This window comes from Rhamphochromis longiceps, linkage group LG11, assembly GCF_057381845.1.
Source record: "Rhamphochromis longiceps isolate RC_006_pf linkage group LG11, R_longiceps_female_GT1.1, whole genome shotgun sequence".
NCBI lineage: Eukaryota > Metazoa > Chordata > Actinopteri > Cichliformes > Cichlidae > Rhamphochromis > Rhamphochromis longiceps.
The window spans coordinates 35,044,436-35,057,316 of NC_140567.1; the positions used below are offsets into that span (position 1 = coordinate 35,044,436).

Below are 12,881 nucleotides of genomic sequence, written 5' to 3' on the forward strand. Positions count from 1 at the left end.
AGCTCAGCTTAGAGAGTGATTTTATCTTCTGGTAAGGCTTATGGAGCTTATTTCAGTCAGGTCAGTTGGTGGAGAGATGGACTAAAGCTCTCAGAGTTCAGGCTTTTATTCCTCCTGGACCAACTAGTACTACAGTGAGTGCTCATCTTTCAAATTTGTGGAGTTTTGGATGAAAGTGGATATTAACTTGTAACAGTTATACAGTTTTACAGAGATGCTAGCACCTACTTTACACTAAAACTTTCAGTGTCTCTTAACTTAAAAATTCTGATGAACGAACAAACAAACAGTGCTTTGTTATAATACATCTGTATTAATGATAACTGTGATAATTAAAGAATTTTAATAAACACATGTCAACAATTCTCATCTTCCTAGTTTGTCTGTTTCTCTTTCAGTGGAGACTTTAGTGCACCCTCAGCTTCTCTGCACACTTTCTGGTTGACTAAAGTAAAGCGATTACCACTTTTCTGTTGCTGCAGCAACTTTTCTCACACAGCAGGAGAGACTCATTTCCCACAGCAAACTCACTAAACCTGACTGAGTGAGAGCTGCAGTTAAGCTTGTTGAAAGAAGCACTGAAGTTGAGTGAACTATTGAGAACTTAATTGCTAATTTAATAACCCATTTGTGGTCAGCTTGCTGCCTCTACTCTTCGAGCTAAGGTTAGCTGCTCTGTTAAAGAGAGCAACTGTGAGTTGTGTCTGTAATCTCAGGCTTCTGCACTGCAAAAATGGCTAGTCTATATTTAGGAAATAAATACTACATTTGATACAAAAAGCACTGAAAACAAGTGAAATCATCTGTCCATGCAGCAAGTTTATTTTACTTAATAAGAAATCTTGAAATAAGATTTTTTAATCCAGAAATAAAAGAACACATTTGAGAATTGAAGAGGGTTAAAATAAGCTTTAAAAAGCTCAATTTAAGATAAAATTACTTGATATCAAGTCCCAAAAGTAAGTTAAATATGCTAAATTACAGTCTTTTTTTTATGTTTTGAATTCTTACTTGCAGCAAATGAATGCACTGCAACGAGAAAAATAGTTCTAATACTATGAAAAACTACTCAATATTAGTGAAGTATGATTAATTTGTTTCTTGATTCAGGTTGGCTTATCTTAAAATAGAGCCAAATCGATATTAAATCCAGGCAAAAAAAACCTTAAAACAGACCTTTTTCCTAGAATACTCCTTGGCTTCTACTGAAATCACAACCAGGACAAGAGTGATATATGTCAACATTTATTTCTCTCATGAGAACAAAATCCTTTTTTTAAACAATATAGGGCTGCTGCACAATCCCTAAAAGTCTAAATCAACCCTTTAAAAGGCCTAAACAGAGAAAAGAAATTACATTTTTGGCCTTAAACTTTTGTGACAGTCACATAGTCTCACAATGTTGTAAATAATGGCATTACTGACTTAAAACTTTACATGCCTCAGGTAAAGTGTCACTAAGAAAAAACAACAACTTTCATTTGTAAAGCATTATAAGTAAAGCCGTTTCTCAGGACATTGCTAGGCAAATTAGGAACAAAGTTGTACAAACGTACTACAAAACTAAACAAACTGCAAATGACCTGATAAAATCCTGCTTGGTATTCACCTATTTCTCAAAGAACGACTTCCACTCAGCTATTGCTTTCTTATATGCACTAGTGGCATCTTGATCATGGATGGCATCAGTGATTACCTCAGTTTGTATGACAGAGAGGACCGTTGCAACACATTTTGGGTATGTTAAGTGCAAGGTGTAGTAATATGCCATCAACACCAACATTCCTTCCCAGAAATCCTCCAAGGGGAGAGTGGTCACTGGTATGTTTCCTACAGCAACAATGCTGGTTGTTCCATCAAAAAGCAGCACTGGGGAAAAGAGAGGCCGCTTCTCCAGGTATAGCATTGCATCTTCACCCGGCTAGAAAAGCACAAAAAAAGGACAAATTCTTCAAGATTTTCAATGAAAGGGTTGCTGTGCATCCAAACAGCTTAAGACACAAAAAGCAATATCAACAGTTTAGAATGCTCCAACTGATTTACTGTTGGAATAGAAGAAATAAATATAAAATATCATGAATATGAAATTTTGGAAATGTACACAGCAAAATCTCCAGTGTTAAATTAACACTAGAGAGTGTCTATATGGGTCCACACCTCTGAGTGTTAAATACAACACTGTTGAGTGTTAAATTAACACTTTGACAGTGTTATATGTTTAAAAGTAACCTAGTCAGTTTTGAAGATTAACAAAGGCTAACACTGAGCAGTGCTGATTTTCTAACACTGGAATATTTCTAACATTTTGATTTATTTTCCTGTGTTAGAAAATCAGCACTGCTCAGTGTTAGCCTTTGTTAATCTTCAAAACTGACTAGGTTACTTTTAAACATATAACACTGTCAAAAGTGTTAATTTAACACTGGAGATTTTGCTGTGTATTAATTCTGAGCATGAATTTTCTCTAGTTTGCAGCATTTTTATCATGTCTATTTGTGCTTTTTTTCTCATTTGTTTTTTAAAACTATTTCTTTTAACTTTGTTACATATTCTAGTTTTTGAAGGCCTTTTTAAATATATCATTTCACTGCTTCTACTTGTATCCTAACTGCAATGTGCTTTTGCTCTGTGCTGCCTCTCTGGAGTAGGTTTTGAATAACAATTAAGAAATCCTGACTAAGGAGTAATTTAATCCCTGCTGAATTGAACTTCAATCCACTCTTATTAAGCAGGAAAAGCAAAATAATAATATTAATAATAACAATACAAGTAAATAGAGTACAAGTTACAGTGGCTGGTATTGCAGCTGTTCGCACCTTGAGGATATGAAGGAGAGCCTCACTGGCACTTCCCAGCCGCTTTGGTGGTGTAGTTTTTGAAGGAAAAAGAGATGGAAGTGCATTGAAGAGAGTGACAGTAAAATCCACTGTGAACGGAGAAAAGTATCTCAACAAAGCAATCCGAACATATCTGATGTATGGATTTAATGTATGCAAAGGCCACTTACCTCCACGTACATCCAAGGGGAGAGGAGGTTTCAGGACCTTCTTCCAAATGCCATAGAACTGCACCTTCGAACAAAACTCTGCCCATCGACCCTTCATTTGATCTTTGTATTTGCAGTTGGAGCCACCAATGATGCGACGCAGTTCATCCATCGCCTATGACAAAGTTGTGCTCAGTTAGTCAAGAACTAACTAAACCTATCCAGAGAAAGCAAAGAAATTTAACTGAAGGTAGTTGAACTTACATTTCGTATGTCTTTGAAGCACGGGTATGCTTCAAGTATTTTTCTAGGCCTGTCTTCTTCCCTTGTAACATCTGCGTCAATAAAAGCTCGTCTGGCCTCAAACTCCAGGTCCAAATTTTGAGCAACGTCACTTTGGTTGGGTTTTGCATTGGGTTTCCTGTACATGTTGCTCAAGGTTTTGTAATGTCTTGCCTGCATCTTCAGGCTGTCATGGTCTGCTAGGGAAAGCAAAGAGCAATTGTAAGACATGGTGTAACTAGACTTCACAAAATTCAGATTTTTCTAATCAGTCATTTCTAGTAAGGTTGCATGGTTGTTTTTAAGTATAATATTTATGAGAATTAATGTTTAGGTTAAATATGTTTGAGTAATGAACTGACCCTATATGTCCTGATCATTTCCCTTTGTGTCCTTTTCTTATAATGATCATGGATTTATGTTAATTGTTAGTTTGAACAGAATCAAATATTAAAACGAAAGTTTAAGATGCCCGTGAATAAAACTGTGGTGAAAATAAGGTAAAGGTTGTTTACTGTGTATATCGTTCACATCAGTGTGAACAGTGATTATGAGCTGATGGATAAAAATATTTTAGGTAATTTGATCTATGACAGAAACACTGTGATAAGGCATGATAGATGTGACCAGCATGAGGATTTACATGTGTAAATAATCAGCACTGAGTAACACCCATTACAACACAAAATGTTAAAATACTTACTATGGTTAACTGGCAAACTGGAATGAGGGATCTATCATATGTTGATTTTACACACCAACTCGAGTTAATGCCAAACCACTATGATTTATGGAATAAACACTTAGAACGGGGTTCATTGCTTCAACCATATTTTGGAAAGAGCTGTAATAGGAACAGTCAGACTGAGAGGTAGATAAGGGTGATGGTGGACTTACCAACAACATCATCTGGAGGTGCAGTTGAAGGACCTATATCAGGCCTGGGTGCAGAGCATGAGGCTGACTTGAATAATAGTGGTAAAGCCAGCGTAGTATTGTTTGACGTAGTTGGTACAGTGGAGGGTAGCGGCAATTGGGATTCTTTCTCTGAGGAAAAAACAGAAGATGAACAGAATGGGTGGTCTCTTTGAAGTTTTAGATGTCCAAAAGTCATTAGTACAGCAGACCAAAGTACACACCTGCATTTGAGTTATCCTCGCTGAGGTCATCATTGCTCTCAAGAAGTATGGTATAGTCACTTGAACCACTTGCTTCACCACTTAGGTCACCTTCAGTCCCATTGTCTGTGTCATCTGAGCTGAAAAGAGTCTTCCTGGGCCTGCCTCGTTGTGGCATGGAGCCCTGCCTCTTCCTTGGAGACTTCATATTTTGGAGTCGTTTGTACAGTTTGGTGTAGATGGTCAGCTGTGGTAAAATAATATATTTTTGTACATCCTTTTATTATCTCACTCAATTTTAGATATTGTAGTGGGTAAAGAATGACTTACGTATGGCATGTGTGTGTCAGCATCACGTAACATGGGGTAATAGTCGACAATCTTCTGTGACATTGCTCTCATTTCGAGTTTGGAGGGGTATGTTACTTCTTTCCCCATGGGACTAGCACGGAGGATTGCAACCATGCTGGTGACTGTGTTCCTTACAAGTCTGCAACAGAGCTCCTTCGACATCCTACAGTCCTTTTCCTTTCCACTGTGGAGCAATGCAAAGTACTGACTGCGCACCATGTCCAACTCTGAATCTGTATACACCACATACTCTGGTGGGTCTGGCATTTTCATTTTTTTGTCCGCAGTGTAGGAAATGGGAGTGGAAGTTTGAGGCTGACATTGTGACACATCAAAGCCTAAGGGGTTACTCTCGCTTCGATGGAAAGTGTTGGCATCTTGGTCAGTACTCTTAAACTATAACAGTTGTGGGATATAAACAAAAATACACAATTAGGCAAATTAATGCTAGACAATATGGACAGTAATCATCTTCTTAGTGGTATAATGTGTATTTACCTTTTGGCTGATAAAATCCCAAATCTTCTTTCTACGGAAGAAATTTTCATGGCCCGGAAAAAGATCCTTTAGGTCATCCCGGGTAAAGCTTCTCAAAGTTTCCTCATCAATATTCGCAGCTGTAAAAGAGAAAAACAACTTCAAAAGTGATATTTATTTCTCTTTTCCTGGGCGTGGCTTATAACATATTGAGGTCATTTTTTGTCAGTAAATGTATTTTAGCAATAAGTAATATTAACAGGATAAAATGTCAAACTTAAAACAGTTTATCAAATATTTGGGAATGCAATAAAACTATTTTTGGGTGTCTTCAAGAATGATGTTCCAAGTCTATTTAGGCAAAGACAGCTCAAGGCTATAATGTGGATAAAGTTCAGAGTAGAGTACAATCCTAGCTCTAAGTTTCAGAAATGATGCTAACAGATGCTAAGGCTGCTTAGCTAACGTACCAAAATAACTGAAAAATAAGACTTACCCTGCAACACAGACAGTATGGCATCATCAAACTTGTCCATGCCGTGACAGCAGTTCTCTAGTTTGTTCCAAAGCCTCCACCCACAGTACCTGGAAATATCCTACAGCTTAAATAAGATCATTTAGCTAAAGTTAACACATTAGCTAGATTGCTAACTAGCAGCAGCCCTCACAAAACACGACTTTATCTTAATAACACCATTGTACCATAGTATTTTTCAAATCAACTTAATGTTACCAACCTTAAATTACTGTTCGCTTTGTTTAGATAAATAATTTTGATCTTCGTAACGGTCCTGATGGTTAACAAAGCAGGGGAAAAGAGTTTGTCCCACGTGAAAGTAACATCACGACAGGAACTGAGAATGCGCATGCAGAAAATTATTTATATTTAAATTTTTTTAAGTAAAAAAAAAGAAAATAAAAATATAAATTCAGTCTTAAACACTTATTGCCTAAAAATAAATATAACTGATGTAATTTAAACCTGAAAAATTGGATAATTAAGGATACATATATTTTTAAAATCGCCTACCTTTCCCATGGTCCCACACTCTCATCTGTGGCCTTCAGTGGAGAGCGGTAAAGTAAAGCTGCATTGCTACAGCGCGAAAACAGTTCACCATGGCGCTCTGGAGATGTATGATCTGTTTTATCTTTGTTTCTTTAACTCTGAAGGTGCTCCTTAGCCACATAAATGCAGCTCATGGTCGAAGGCAGGATTTTTGGGTTTACTGTGGAATAGATGGCTGTGAACAAGATTTCAGAGTTTTTAACTCATTCTTTCGCCACATTAAACGGACGCACCCTCTGTATTTGACGAATGGAAGCCCACCAAGAGGATGGAGGATCCCCCCAACATCCCACTCTTTAGGATCGGAAAATTTTGGTGTTTCAGTCTTTGCCAACTGTAGTACTGCAACAACAACCAGCACCGTGGAAATATCAACTGGTGGATCTTTGGCTGAAGTGCAGGAGCCTCAGGTTGTTGACAGCCCGATCACGGTAAGTGTTAAACTAAATAAAATGTAGTGTGGCTTCTGATGACAAATTTAGCTATGTCTAACTCCTCGTATTTGGTCCTATATTACTTTTAATCCTTTTCTCCATTTTTAATCAAGAGAAATTTAACGAGATCTCGCGATATTATATCGCTAGATATTGTTCTTCAAACTGTTACAAGCGATTTCCACTATGGTTGGATTTTAAATCACAATTTCATCCTGCAGGATGAAATAAAAAATAAATAAACAGAATAGCAGTTCAGTGTAGATAGCACAGGCTATGCTGCAGCCGGAGAAGGCACACACTCTGCGGCTGGCATGTCTCCTGGTGAAGTTTGCATCAAAGACACTCTCAGCGCGCTTAAATCGTTCAATGTGGCAGCAATTTGGGTATCTCGTAGGAAGAATTATAAGTGGTGAATACGGTTTCAGGTAAGACACAGAGTATTTGGAAGCACTGTAAAAAAAATCTGTTGGCCAGAAATACTGCCAAAACATGGATAAGAATTATTTTCTTGAAAATTAAATTAATTAATAAATGCATACAATAAAATATATCCATATACTAATACTAACATAAATTCCAAGTGCAAATCTAAATTACGTGATTTAAAAATACATAAATAATTTAATAAATACAACAAACATGTAAAGAAACTAATATCTAAGTGCGAACAAAAATTCATTATTTAAAAAGATAAAATCTTATTCTCATGAATCCAATCCCTAGCCTCATCAAAACAATGGACAACCCCTTTTTTATTGTTTCTTTGTCTTTGATTTCTTTTCCATTTCTTTTTTCTTTATTCCAAAGAATGAATATTATATTATCTTATATTATATTGAATATTCACAACTGTAACACTAGTCACTGTCATGCACTTTGTTTTTTAGTGGACCAATCATTAGGTGTAACTGATTATACCTGTTATGTAAGAATTTCTATAATTGGCCAGGAGTTTGGAGTAACTTTGTTTTTCTGCTCTAAAGGAAGAAGCTGTTGCTACAACATCCTTTACCAGACACGATATTACCAGATCTGCTGCAGCTTTTGCTATCAGTGTTCAAGAACAGTGCCACTTATCACAGGTATGTTATAGTCTTAATGGATCAATACATTACATAAGGCAATCAATGTCTTACTTGTTCATAATGGAATTCAGAATTATTATTTTTTTATATAAATGCAGAATAAGTTACTTTTGTTTCAAACGTTTTCACAGAGAACGGTCAAACATATCATCTCAGGAGTGCAACAGTATCAGGCTGTTCTTTTGGATACGCTCAAGGAAAGAATGAAGACAGTGTTTGAAGATAATGCCGAGGGAACCACTCAGCTTCAAGATGAGGCTTTGGCTACATTTGATAAATTCATGGATCCTTTCTCCACCATTGCATATGGACAGAGTAGAGCCATAGGGGAAATGTTCTGTCCAGTCAACGCAGAGGAAGTAGTAGTATCCCAGAAGATATGTTGGGTAAAGCAAGGTCTTTCAAGGGTCATGTCCATAAGGAACAAAAGTTTTTACTATGTACCATTAATTGAAAGTCTAAAGCAGTTAATGACTAATGAGAGAATCTTTACCATGTTGAACACTGCACCACAAAGAAGCAGAGAGGGATTCTTCTATGATTTTAGAGACGGGTCCCTCTTTACATCTCACCCCTTGTTTTCTCAGAGGCCAAATGCATTGCAATTAATACTGTACACAGATGAAATTGAAATATGTAACCCCTTAGGGTCCCATGCTTCTGCAAACAAATTGGTCATGTTTTATTATACTTTAGGAAATATTGATCCAAAATTTAGGTCAAAGTTAGCTGCAATACGACTTCTTGCTATTGCTAAAGCAAATGACATTTCTCAGTGGGGTATTGATGTTGTACTGAAAAGAATACTTCAAGATCTATCACTGCTTTACAATGGTGTAAGGATTGAAATGTCAAATGGTGAAATTGAATTGTTTGGTGCTGTTATAGCCATTTGCGGAGACACGCTAGCCCAGCATGAGATTGCTGGCTTTAAAGAAGGGATTGGTTTTGCTTATAGCAAATGTAGACACTGTGAATGCAACTTTGATGATATGCAAAGTGTTTTTGAGGAGAAGAAGTTTGTTCAAAGAACTCTGGAGAAACATATCAGGCAGTGTTTTGAAATAGATAAAGCAAGCACAGATTTATTGAAAGCGTCCCTCAAAACTACTTATGGAATTAATAGAAGAAGCAGACTAGTTGATGTTCCTGCATTTGACCTGATCAAACAAACTCCACAGGACATAATGCATGTTATTTTTGAAGGTGTTGCATCAATGGAAGTTAAGTTTGTATTAAAACACCTAATTCTCTCAGGACAATTGGAATTAGACAAGTTTAATTCAGACATTCAAAATTTTCCTTACTCACCTCTTGAAATACGGGATAAACCATGTCCTATTACCTTTGGCACTTTAGTGGCTAACGACAACAAATTGAAACAGTCTTGTGGACAGATGCTAATTCTTTTAAAAATATTACTTTTTCTTTTGTATGGTGTGGAGAGTGAGTATGTTGTATTTATTAGAAAGTTAATTATGATAGTTCAAATAGTTCTTGCTCCCATTATTTCTTTACAAACTGTATTGCAACTGAGAAGTATGATTGAAGAACACCTGTATCAGTTCAAGCAACTTTTTCCCGAAGCCAATATAATACCTAAGCAACATTATATGTTGCATCTTCCCAGTCAAATCTTATCCCTTGGACCTTTAATAAGGAGTATGTGCATGCGCTTTGAGGCAAAGCACTCCTATTTTAAACAGTGGGCTTCTAAGTTAAATTTTAAAAATGTTTGTAAATCCCTTGCAAACCACAATCAATTTCTTGAGTGTTGTCAAAATGAAATAGGCACTGAACATCCTATTTTTGCAAAAGAAAAGGAATTCGGGCCAGTATCAGCTGTTAAAAATAATGAACATGTTAGGAAAAAAATTAAAGAATTTTTTGGAATAGATGTCATGCAGTCTGTTGTCTCAGTGAAATGGTATGTTCTAAATGGCAATAAATACATTGCTGGGAAGTCCATGATTATTGCAGATGTGGATGGCACTTTCCCTGTGTTTGGACTGATAAAGGATATCTTTTTGATTGACTCATCTTTTATTGCTTTTGAGTACCAACGCTATGAAACTTTGAATTTAAATGAAGACTTATTGGCATATGAAGTAACTGTGCCCATTGTTGCTCAAGCTACAGAATTAGCCCATGAGCTCATTGATTATACTTCATACTTTTCTATTAGTTTTAGGGACAGTGTGTTTGTGCCAATCAAATACAGTCTTTCTGATATTATTTCCCATAGAAATCACCCTTAAGATTAGGGTTGCACCAAGTATTGGCTTAGTGTAGTTTGTGATGATATCAGTTGACAGTCATTAAATGTTCGCTAAACCAATGTCAATGTTGTACCACATAATGCTGGCATGCTGGGACAAACAGCTGTCTTTGAAATGTGATTTGTATCATAAATTGTGGTTAATTTTTTTCCCTTATATGTACAACTTTGAAGTCAGACATGATTTTGAATAAATCATATTTTCAACAGGTGCCTTTTGTGAATTTCCTAAATCAAGCAAATTGAGTTTGTCACTCTATCTTGAAACAAGTGATATTTTGAGAGACATCTGGTGAGAGACCTAATGTAGGCTATTTTAAGAGTTATTCTTCCCATTTCTGGATTTCTGTACTAATATAGACACAATTATATGGTTATTCTCAATTTAAGTTTATTATCTAAAATCCAGACTTAGAAACAAGTAAATCTTTTTTTAAAAACAAGACAAATAATCTGGCCTGTCTAAAAATAAGATTTTAAATCATGGCAAGCACCAGATAATTTGCAGTGTGCAGGTTGTAGCTGGTCTGGTTGAATAACCACAGCTCTCCTTAGCTCCAAGGTATGTTGATTTTTTTTTTATAAGAAAAGTATGTTTTATGTTTTAAAGTATTTAATATGGTTAGCTTTGGTTAGCTAGCCATTTGTTTTTCCTAAGTCCTGTAGATATGTCCTGTATCACTGTAAAAATGGTTGACACCAATAATTACTAAGTTAAAATCTGATATCTTTGGCAGCTTGACTCCATTAAATTTCAAAATAATAGCAGACTGAGTCAGTGTTATTATCATTATTGTGGTGCTGATGTGATCTCCGTCTTGACCAAATCACAGGTTATTGTGCATGGGTGCAATAAGTCATGCCATGTCCATAAAGCGACATAACCTTTGTAACCATATTCCTGCTTCTGTTATGAAGTGATGTGAAGAAGACTCTAGTACATGTTTGTTTAGTTTGAAACATAAAGTTCCTAAAAACACAATAACCATGAGAAACAGAACCACGATCAGAAACACGATGATAGGTCTGACAAAGACAAAAGGGGAGGGCAGGGCTAGTTATACACCAAGGACTAACTGGTGATTGGAAACAGGAGAAGTGACGAGCAGAAATTAGAGGAAAAAACCAAACTTAAGCTTAACTTAAGTTGAAGAGTAATAGAATGATAAGGCATCAAAACAGGAACCCATAACTCAGCTTACCAAAACAGGAAAATCTAAACTTCAACAGCATCTAAAATCCCAGGATCATGACAGTTTCTCTCTCAGTTGCCAACTTTTAAATTAAAGCAGAAACCAAAAAACGTATCTCTCAAAAGTACTTTATAATATATACATTTTCTCCATCTCTCAAACCCTTAACTCTGTCCAAACCCATCTCAGCTTATGACAGCACACATTTTGCAAACTCTATCTCAGGTAGAACAAATCAGTCTCATTATGAAACACTTTTTTTTTTTTTTGGCATGGAAATATGTCACCATGTGGCCCGTGTGTAACCAAGGTGGGAGACACTGGAGAGCTGGGTGGGTTAGATAAGCGCTATCCACATGGTGATAAACCACAGGCGCTTATGAGCCGGGGCTGCTGTGGTTTGTCGCTGTGGTAACAGTTTCCTCTGCACCCTCTTTAGCCTGCAGGTTGTACGTGGATGAAATATCTCACAGCCTGTAGCCGAGGTTAAAAGTTTGCAGAAGTGCCCCTCCCGGGCCATCACTGGAACACTGCACATCACAACATCACCAGGAACATAACGGAAATATTTTCAGTCAGCACAGTTATCACTGTAATGAGGCTGTCACCGTGGCGACATCCCGGGGTTACCGGTGACAGCCAGGACAGGTGACGCATGCCGTCGGCTATGGAGATCACAGCAGGCAACAGCCGTGACTTTCAGGAGGTCTCACCTTGTGCTCTGCCTCAGCATATGAAATGCGGGCAAGAAAACAACACTTTGATGTTTCCTGTCTGATGACATTTCTGTTAATTGGCAGGAAAAGGTGGAAAAGGTTGCTATTATATTTCATAACATTTTCATATTTCTCTTTTGCTGTTCACTGCAGTGACCGGTTTAATGAAAACATTTTTGCCGTCAGAGCATGAAGCTTTTGCATTTCTAAACATTTTCCCTGGGAAAACTAATATTTCTGGCAACACCAATAGCACCAAAGTGATATTTGATACATAGTTAATAATCAAAGTCAATCAAAGTTGCTGCTAAACCGGTTTCATGTTATGGCTTATATAAACAAACTCACTGACTAATTTAATGGCTGATTTCTCTTGGGCTCAGCACCAAATAGACTTCATATCGTTTTTTGTTCTTTACCTACACATAGTAGACAAAACCGTCCTGCTCCATGAGTGCAGCCAGGACATGCAGTGACTTGTGTTCCTGTGGACTTATGTGCAATTTCCCAATATGAACATACTGTCTTTTCACTTATTGATAAATTCAGAGGTCTTGTGAATAATGAACGTTTCTCTCGTTGCAGGTACTTGCTGACTTTCTAACGCGATTGCTCCGGTAAATTACTCTACTTAAAAACTGCAGACGTAATGTATCCTAAAACAGATTGCCTCTGAAGTGAATATCAATGCAGTAAATGTATTTATTGTCAAACATTCCTTTTGGATGTGTGGACTGAGGATAATGGCAGATAAATACAGTGCATTGCTGCCCCCACATGGTCACCAGCATGAAAGACAGTACTGGATGAAAGTGGTAAAGGATGAATTGCGTGTGTCTAACTGAATGAGAACAAAACGAGTTGATGTATTAATACTGTGTGCTAAATA

General features: G+C 36.8%; 2 protein-coding genes across 4 annotated transcripts; one reads left to right on the forward strand and one right to left on the reverse strand.

Annotated features, from left to right (window-relative positions):
* Positions 1-882: 882 nt before the first annotated feature.
* On the reverse strand, positions 883-6,454 carry LOC146659846 (uncharacterized). Of its 3 annotated transcripts, none has more exons than XM_085423797.1 (10): positions 6,245-6,454; positions 5,711-5,799; positions 5,236-5,354; positions 4,717-5,133; positions 4,408-4,633; positions 4,166-4,315; positions 3,251-3,468; positions 3,008-3,161; positions 2,817-2,926; positions 883-1,921 (listed from the first exon to the last, which is right to left on the reverse strand). In XM_085423797.1, the coding sequence occupies exons 2-10, from the start codon at positions 5,748-5,750 to the stop codon at positions 1,610-1,612; spliced, it is 1,746 nt and encodes a 581-aa protein (XP_085279923.1). In that variant the 5' UTR covers positions 5,751-5,799; positions 6,245-6,454; the 3' UTR covers positions 883-1,609. The 3 variants fall into 3 exon arrangements, with proteins under 3 accessions (XP_085279923.1, XP_085279925.1, XP_085279924.1); XM_085423799.1 differs by lacking the exon at positions 6,245-6,454 and adding an exon at positions 5,952-6,093; XM_085423798.1 differs by lacking the exon at positions 6,245-6,454 and having other exon boundaries at positions 3,251-3,465; positions 5,711-5,936.
* LOC146659847 (uncharacterized) lies at positions 6,334-11,756 on the forward strand. The gene is made up of 4 exons (XM_085424212.1): positions 6,334-6,714; positions 7,704-7,802; positions 7,937-9,251; positions 11,716-11,756. Exons 1-4 carry the CDS (start codon positions 6,334-6,336, stop codon positions 11,754-11,756), a joined length of 1,836 nt encoding a protein of 611 aa, XP_085280338.1.
* The last annotated feature ends 1,125 nt before the right edge of the window (positions 11,757-12,881 follow it).

Bases quoted from the DNA above. Each gene is read 5' to 3' on its own strand.
- LOC146659846 (XM_085423799.1), bottom strand. From the start codon at position 6,082: ATGCGCATTCTCAGTTCCTGTCGTGATGTTACTTTCACGTGGGACAAA. The intron at 4,316-4,407 runs GTGTGTACTTTG...TTTTTTCCTCAG, and splicing joins CGAGGATAACTCAAATGCAG to AGAAAGAATCCCAATTGCCG. The intron at 3,162-3,250 runs GTAAGTTCAACT...ACTTTGTCATAG, and splicing joins GCTTCAAAGACATACGAAAT to GCGATGGATGAACTGCGTCG.
- LOC146659847 (XM_085424212.1), top strand. From the start codon at position 6,334: ATGGCGCTCTGGAGATGTATGATCTGTTTTATCTTTGTTTCTTTAACT. The intron at 6,715-7,703 runs GTAAGTGTTAAA...TCTGCTCTAAAG, and splicing joins TTGTTGACAGCCCGATCACG to GAAGAAGCTGTTGCTACAAC. The intron at 9,252-11,715 runs GTGAGTATGTTG...CACCCTCTTTAG, and splicing joins TCTTTTGTATGGTGTGGAGA to CCTGCAGGTTGTACGTGGAT.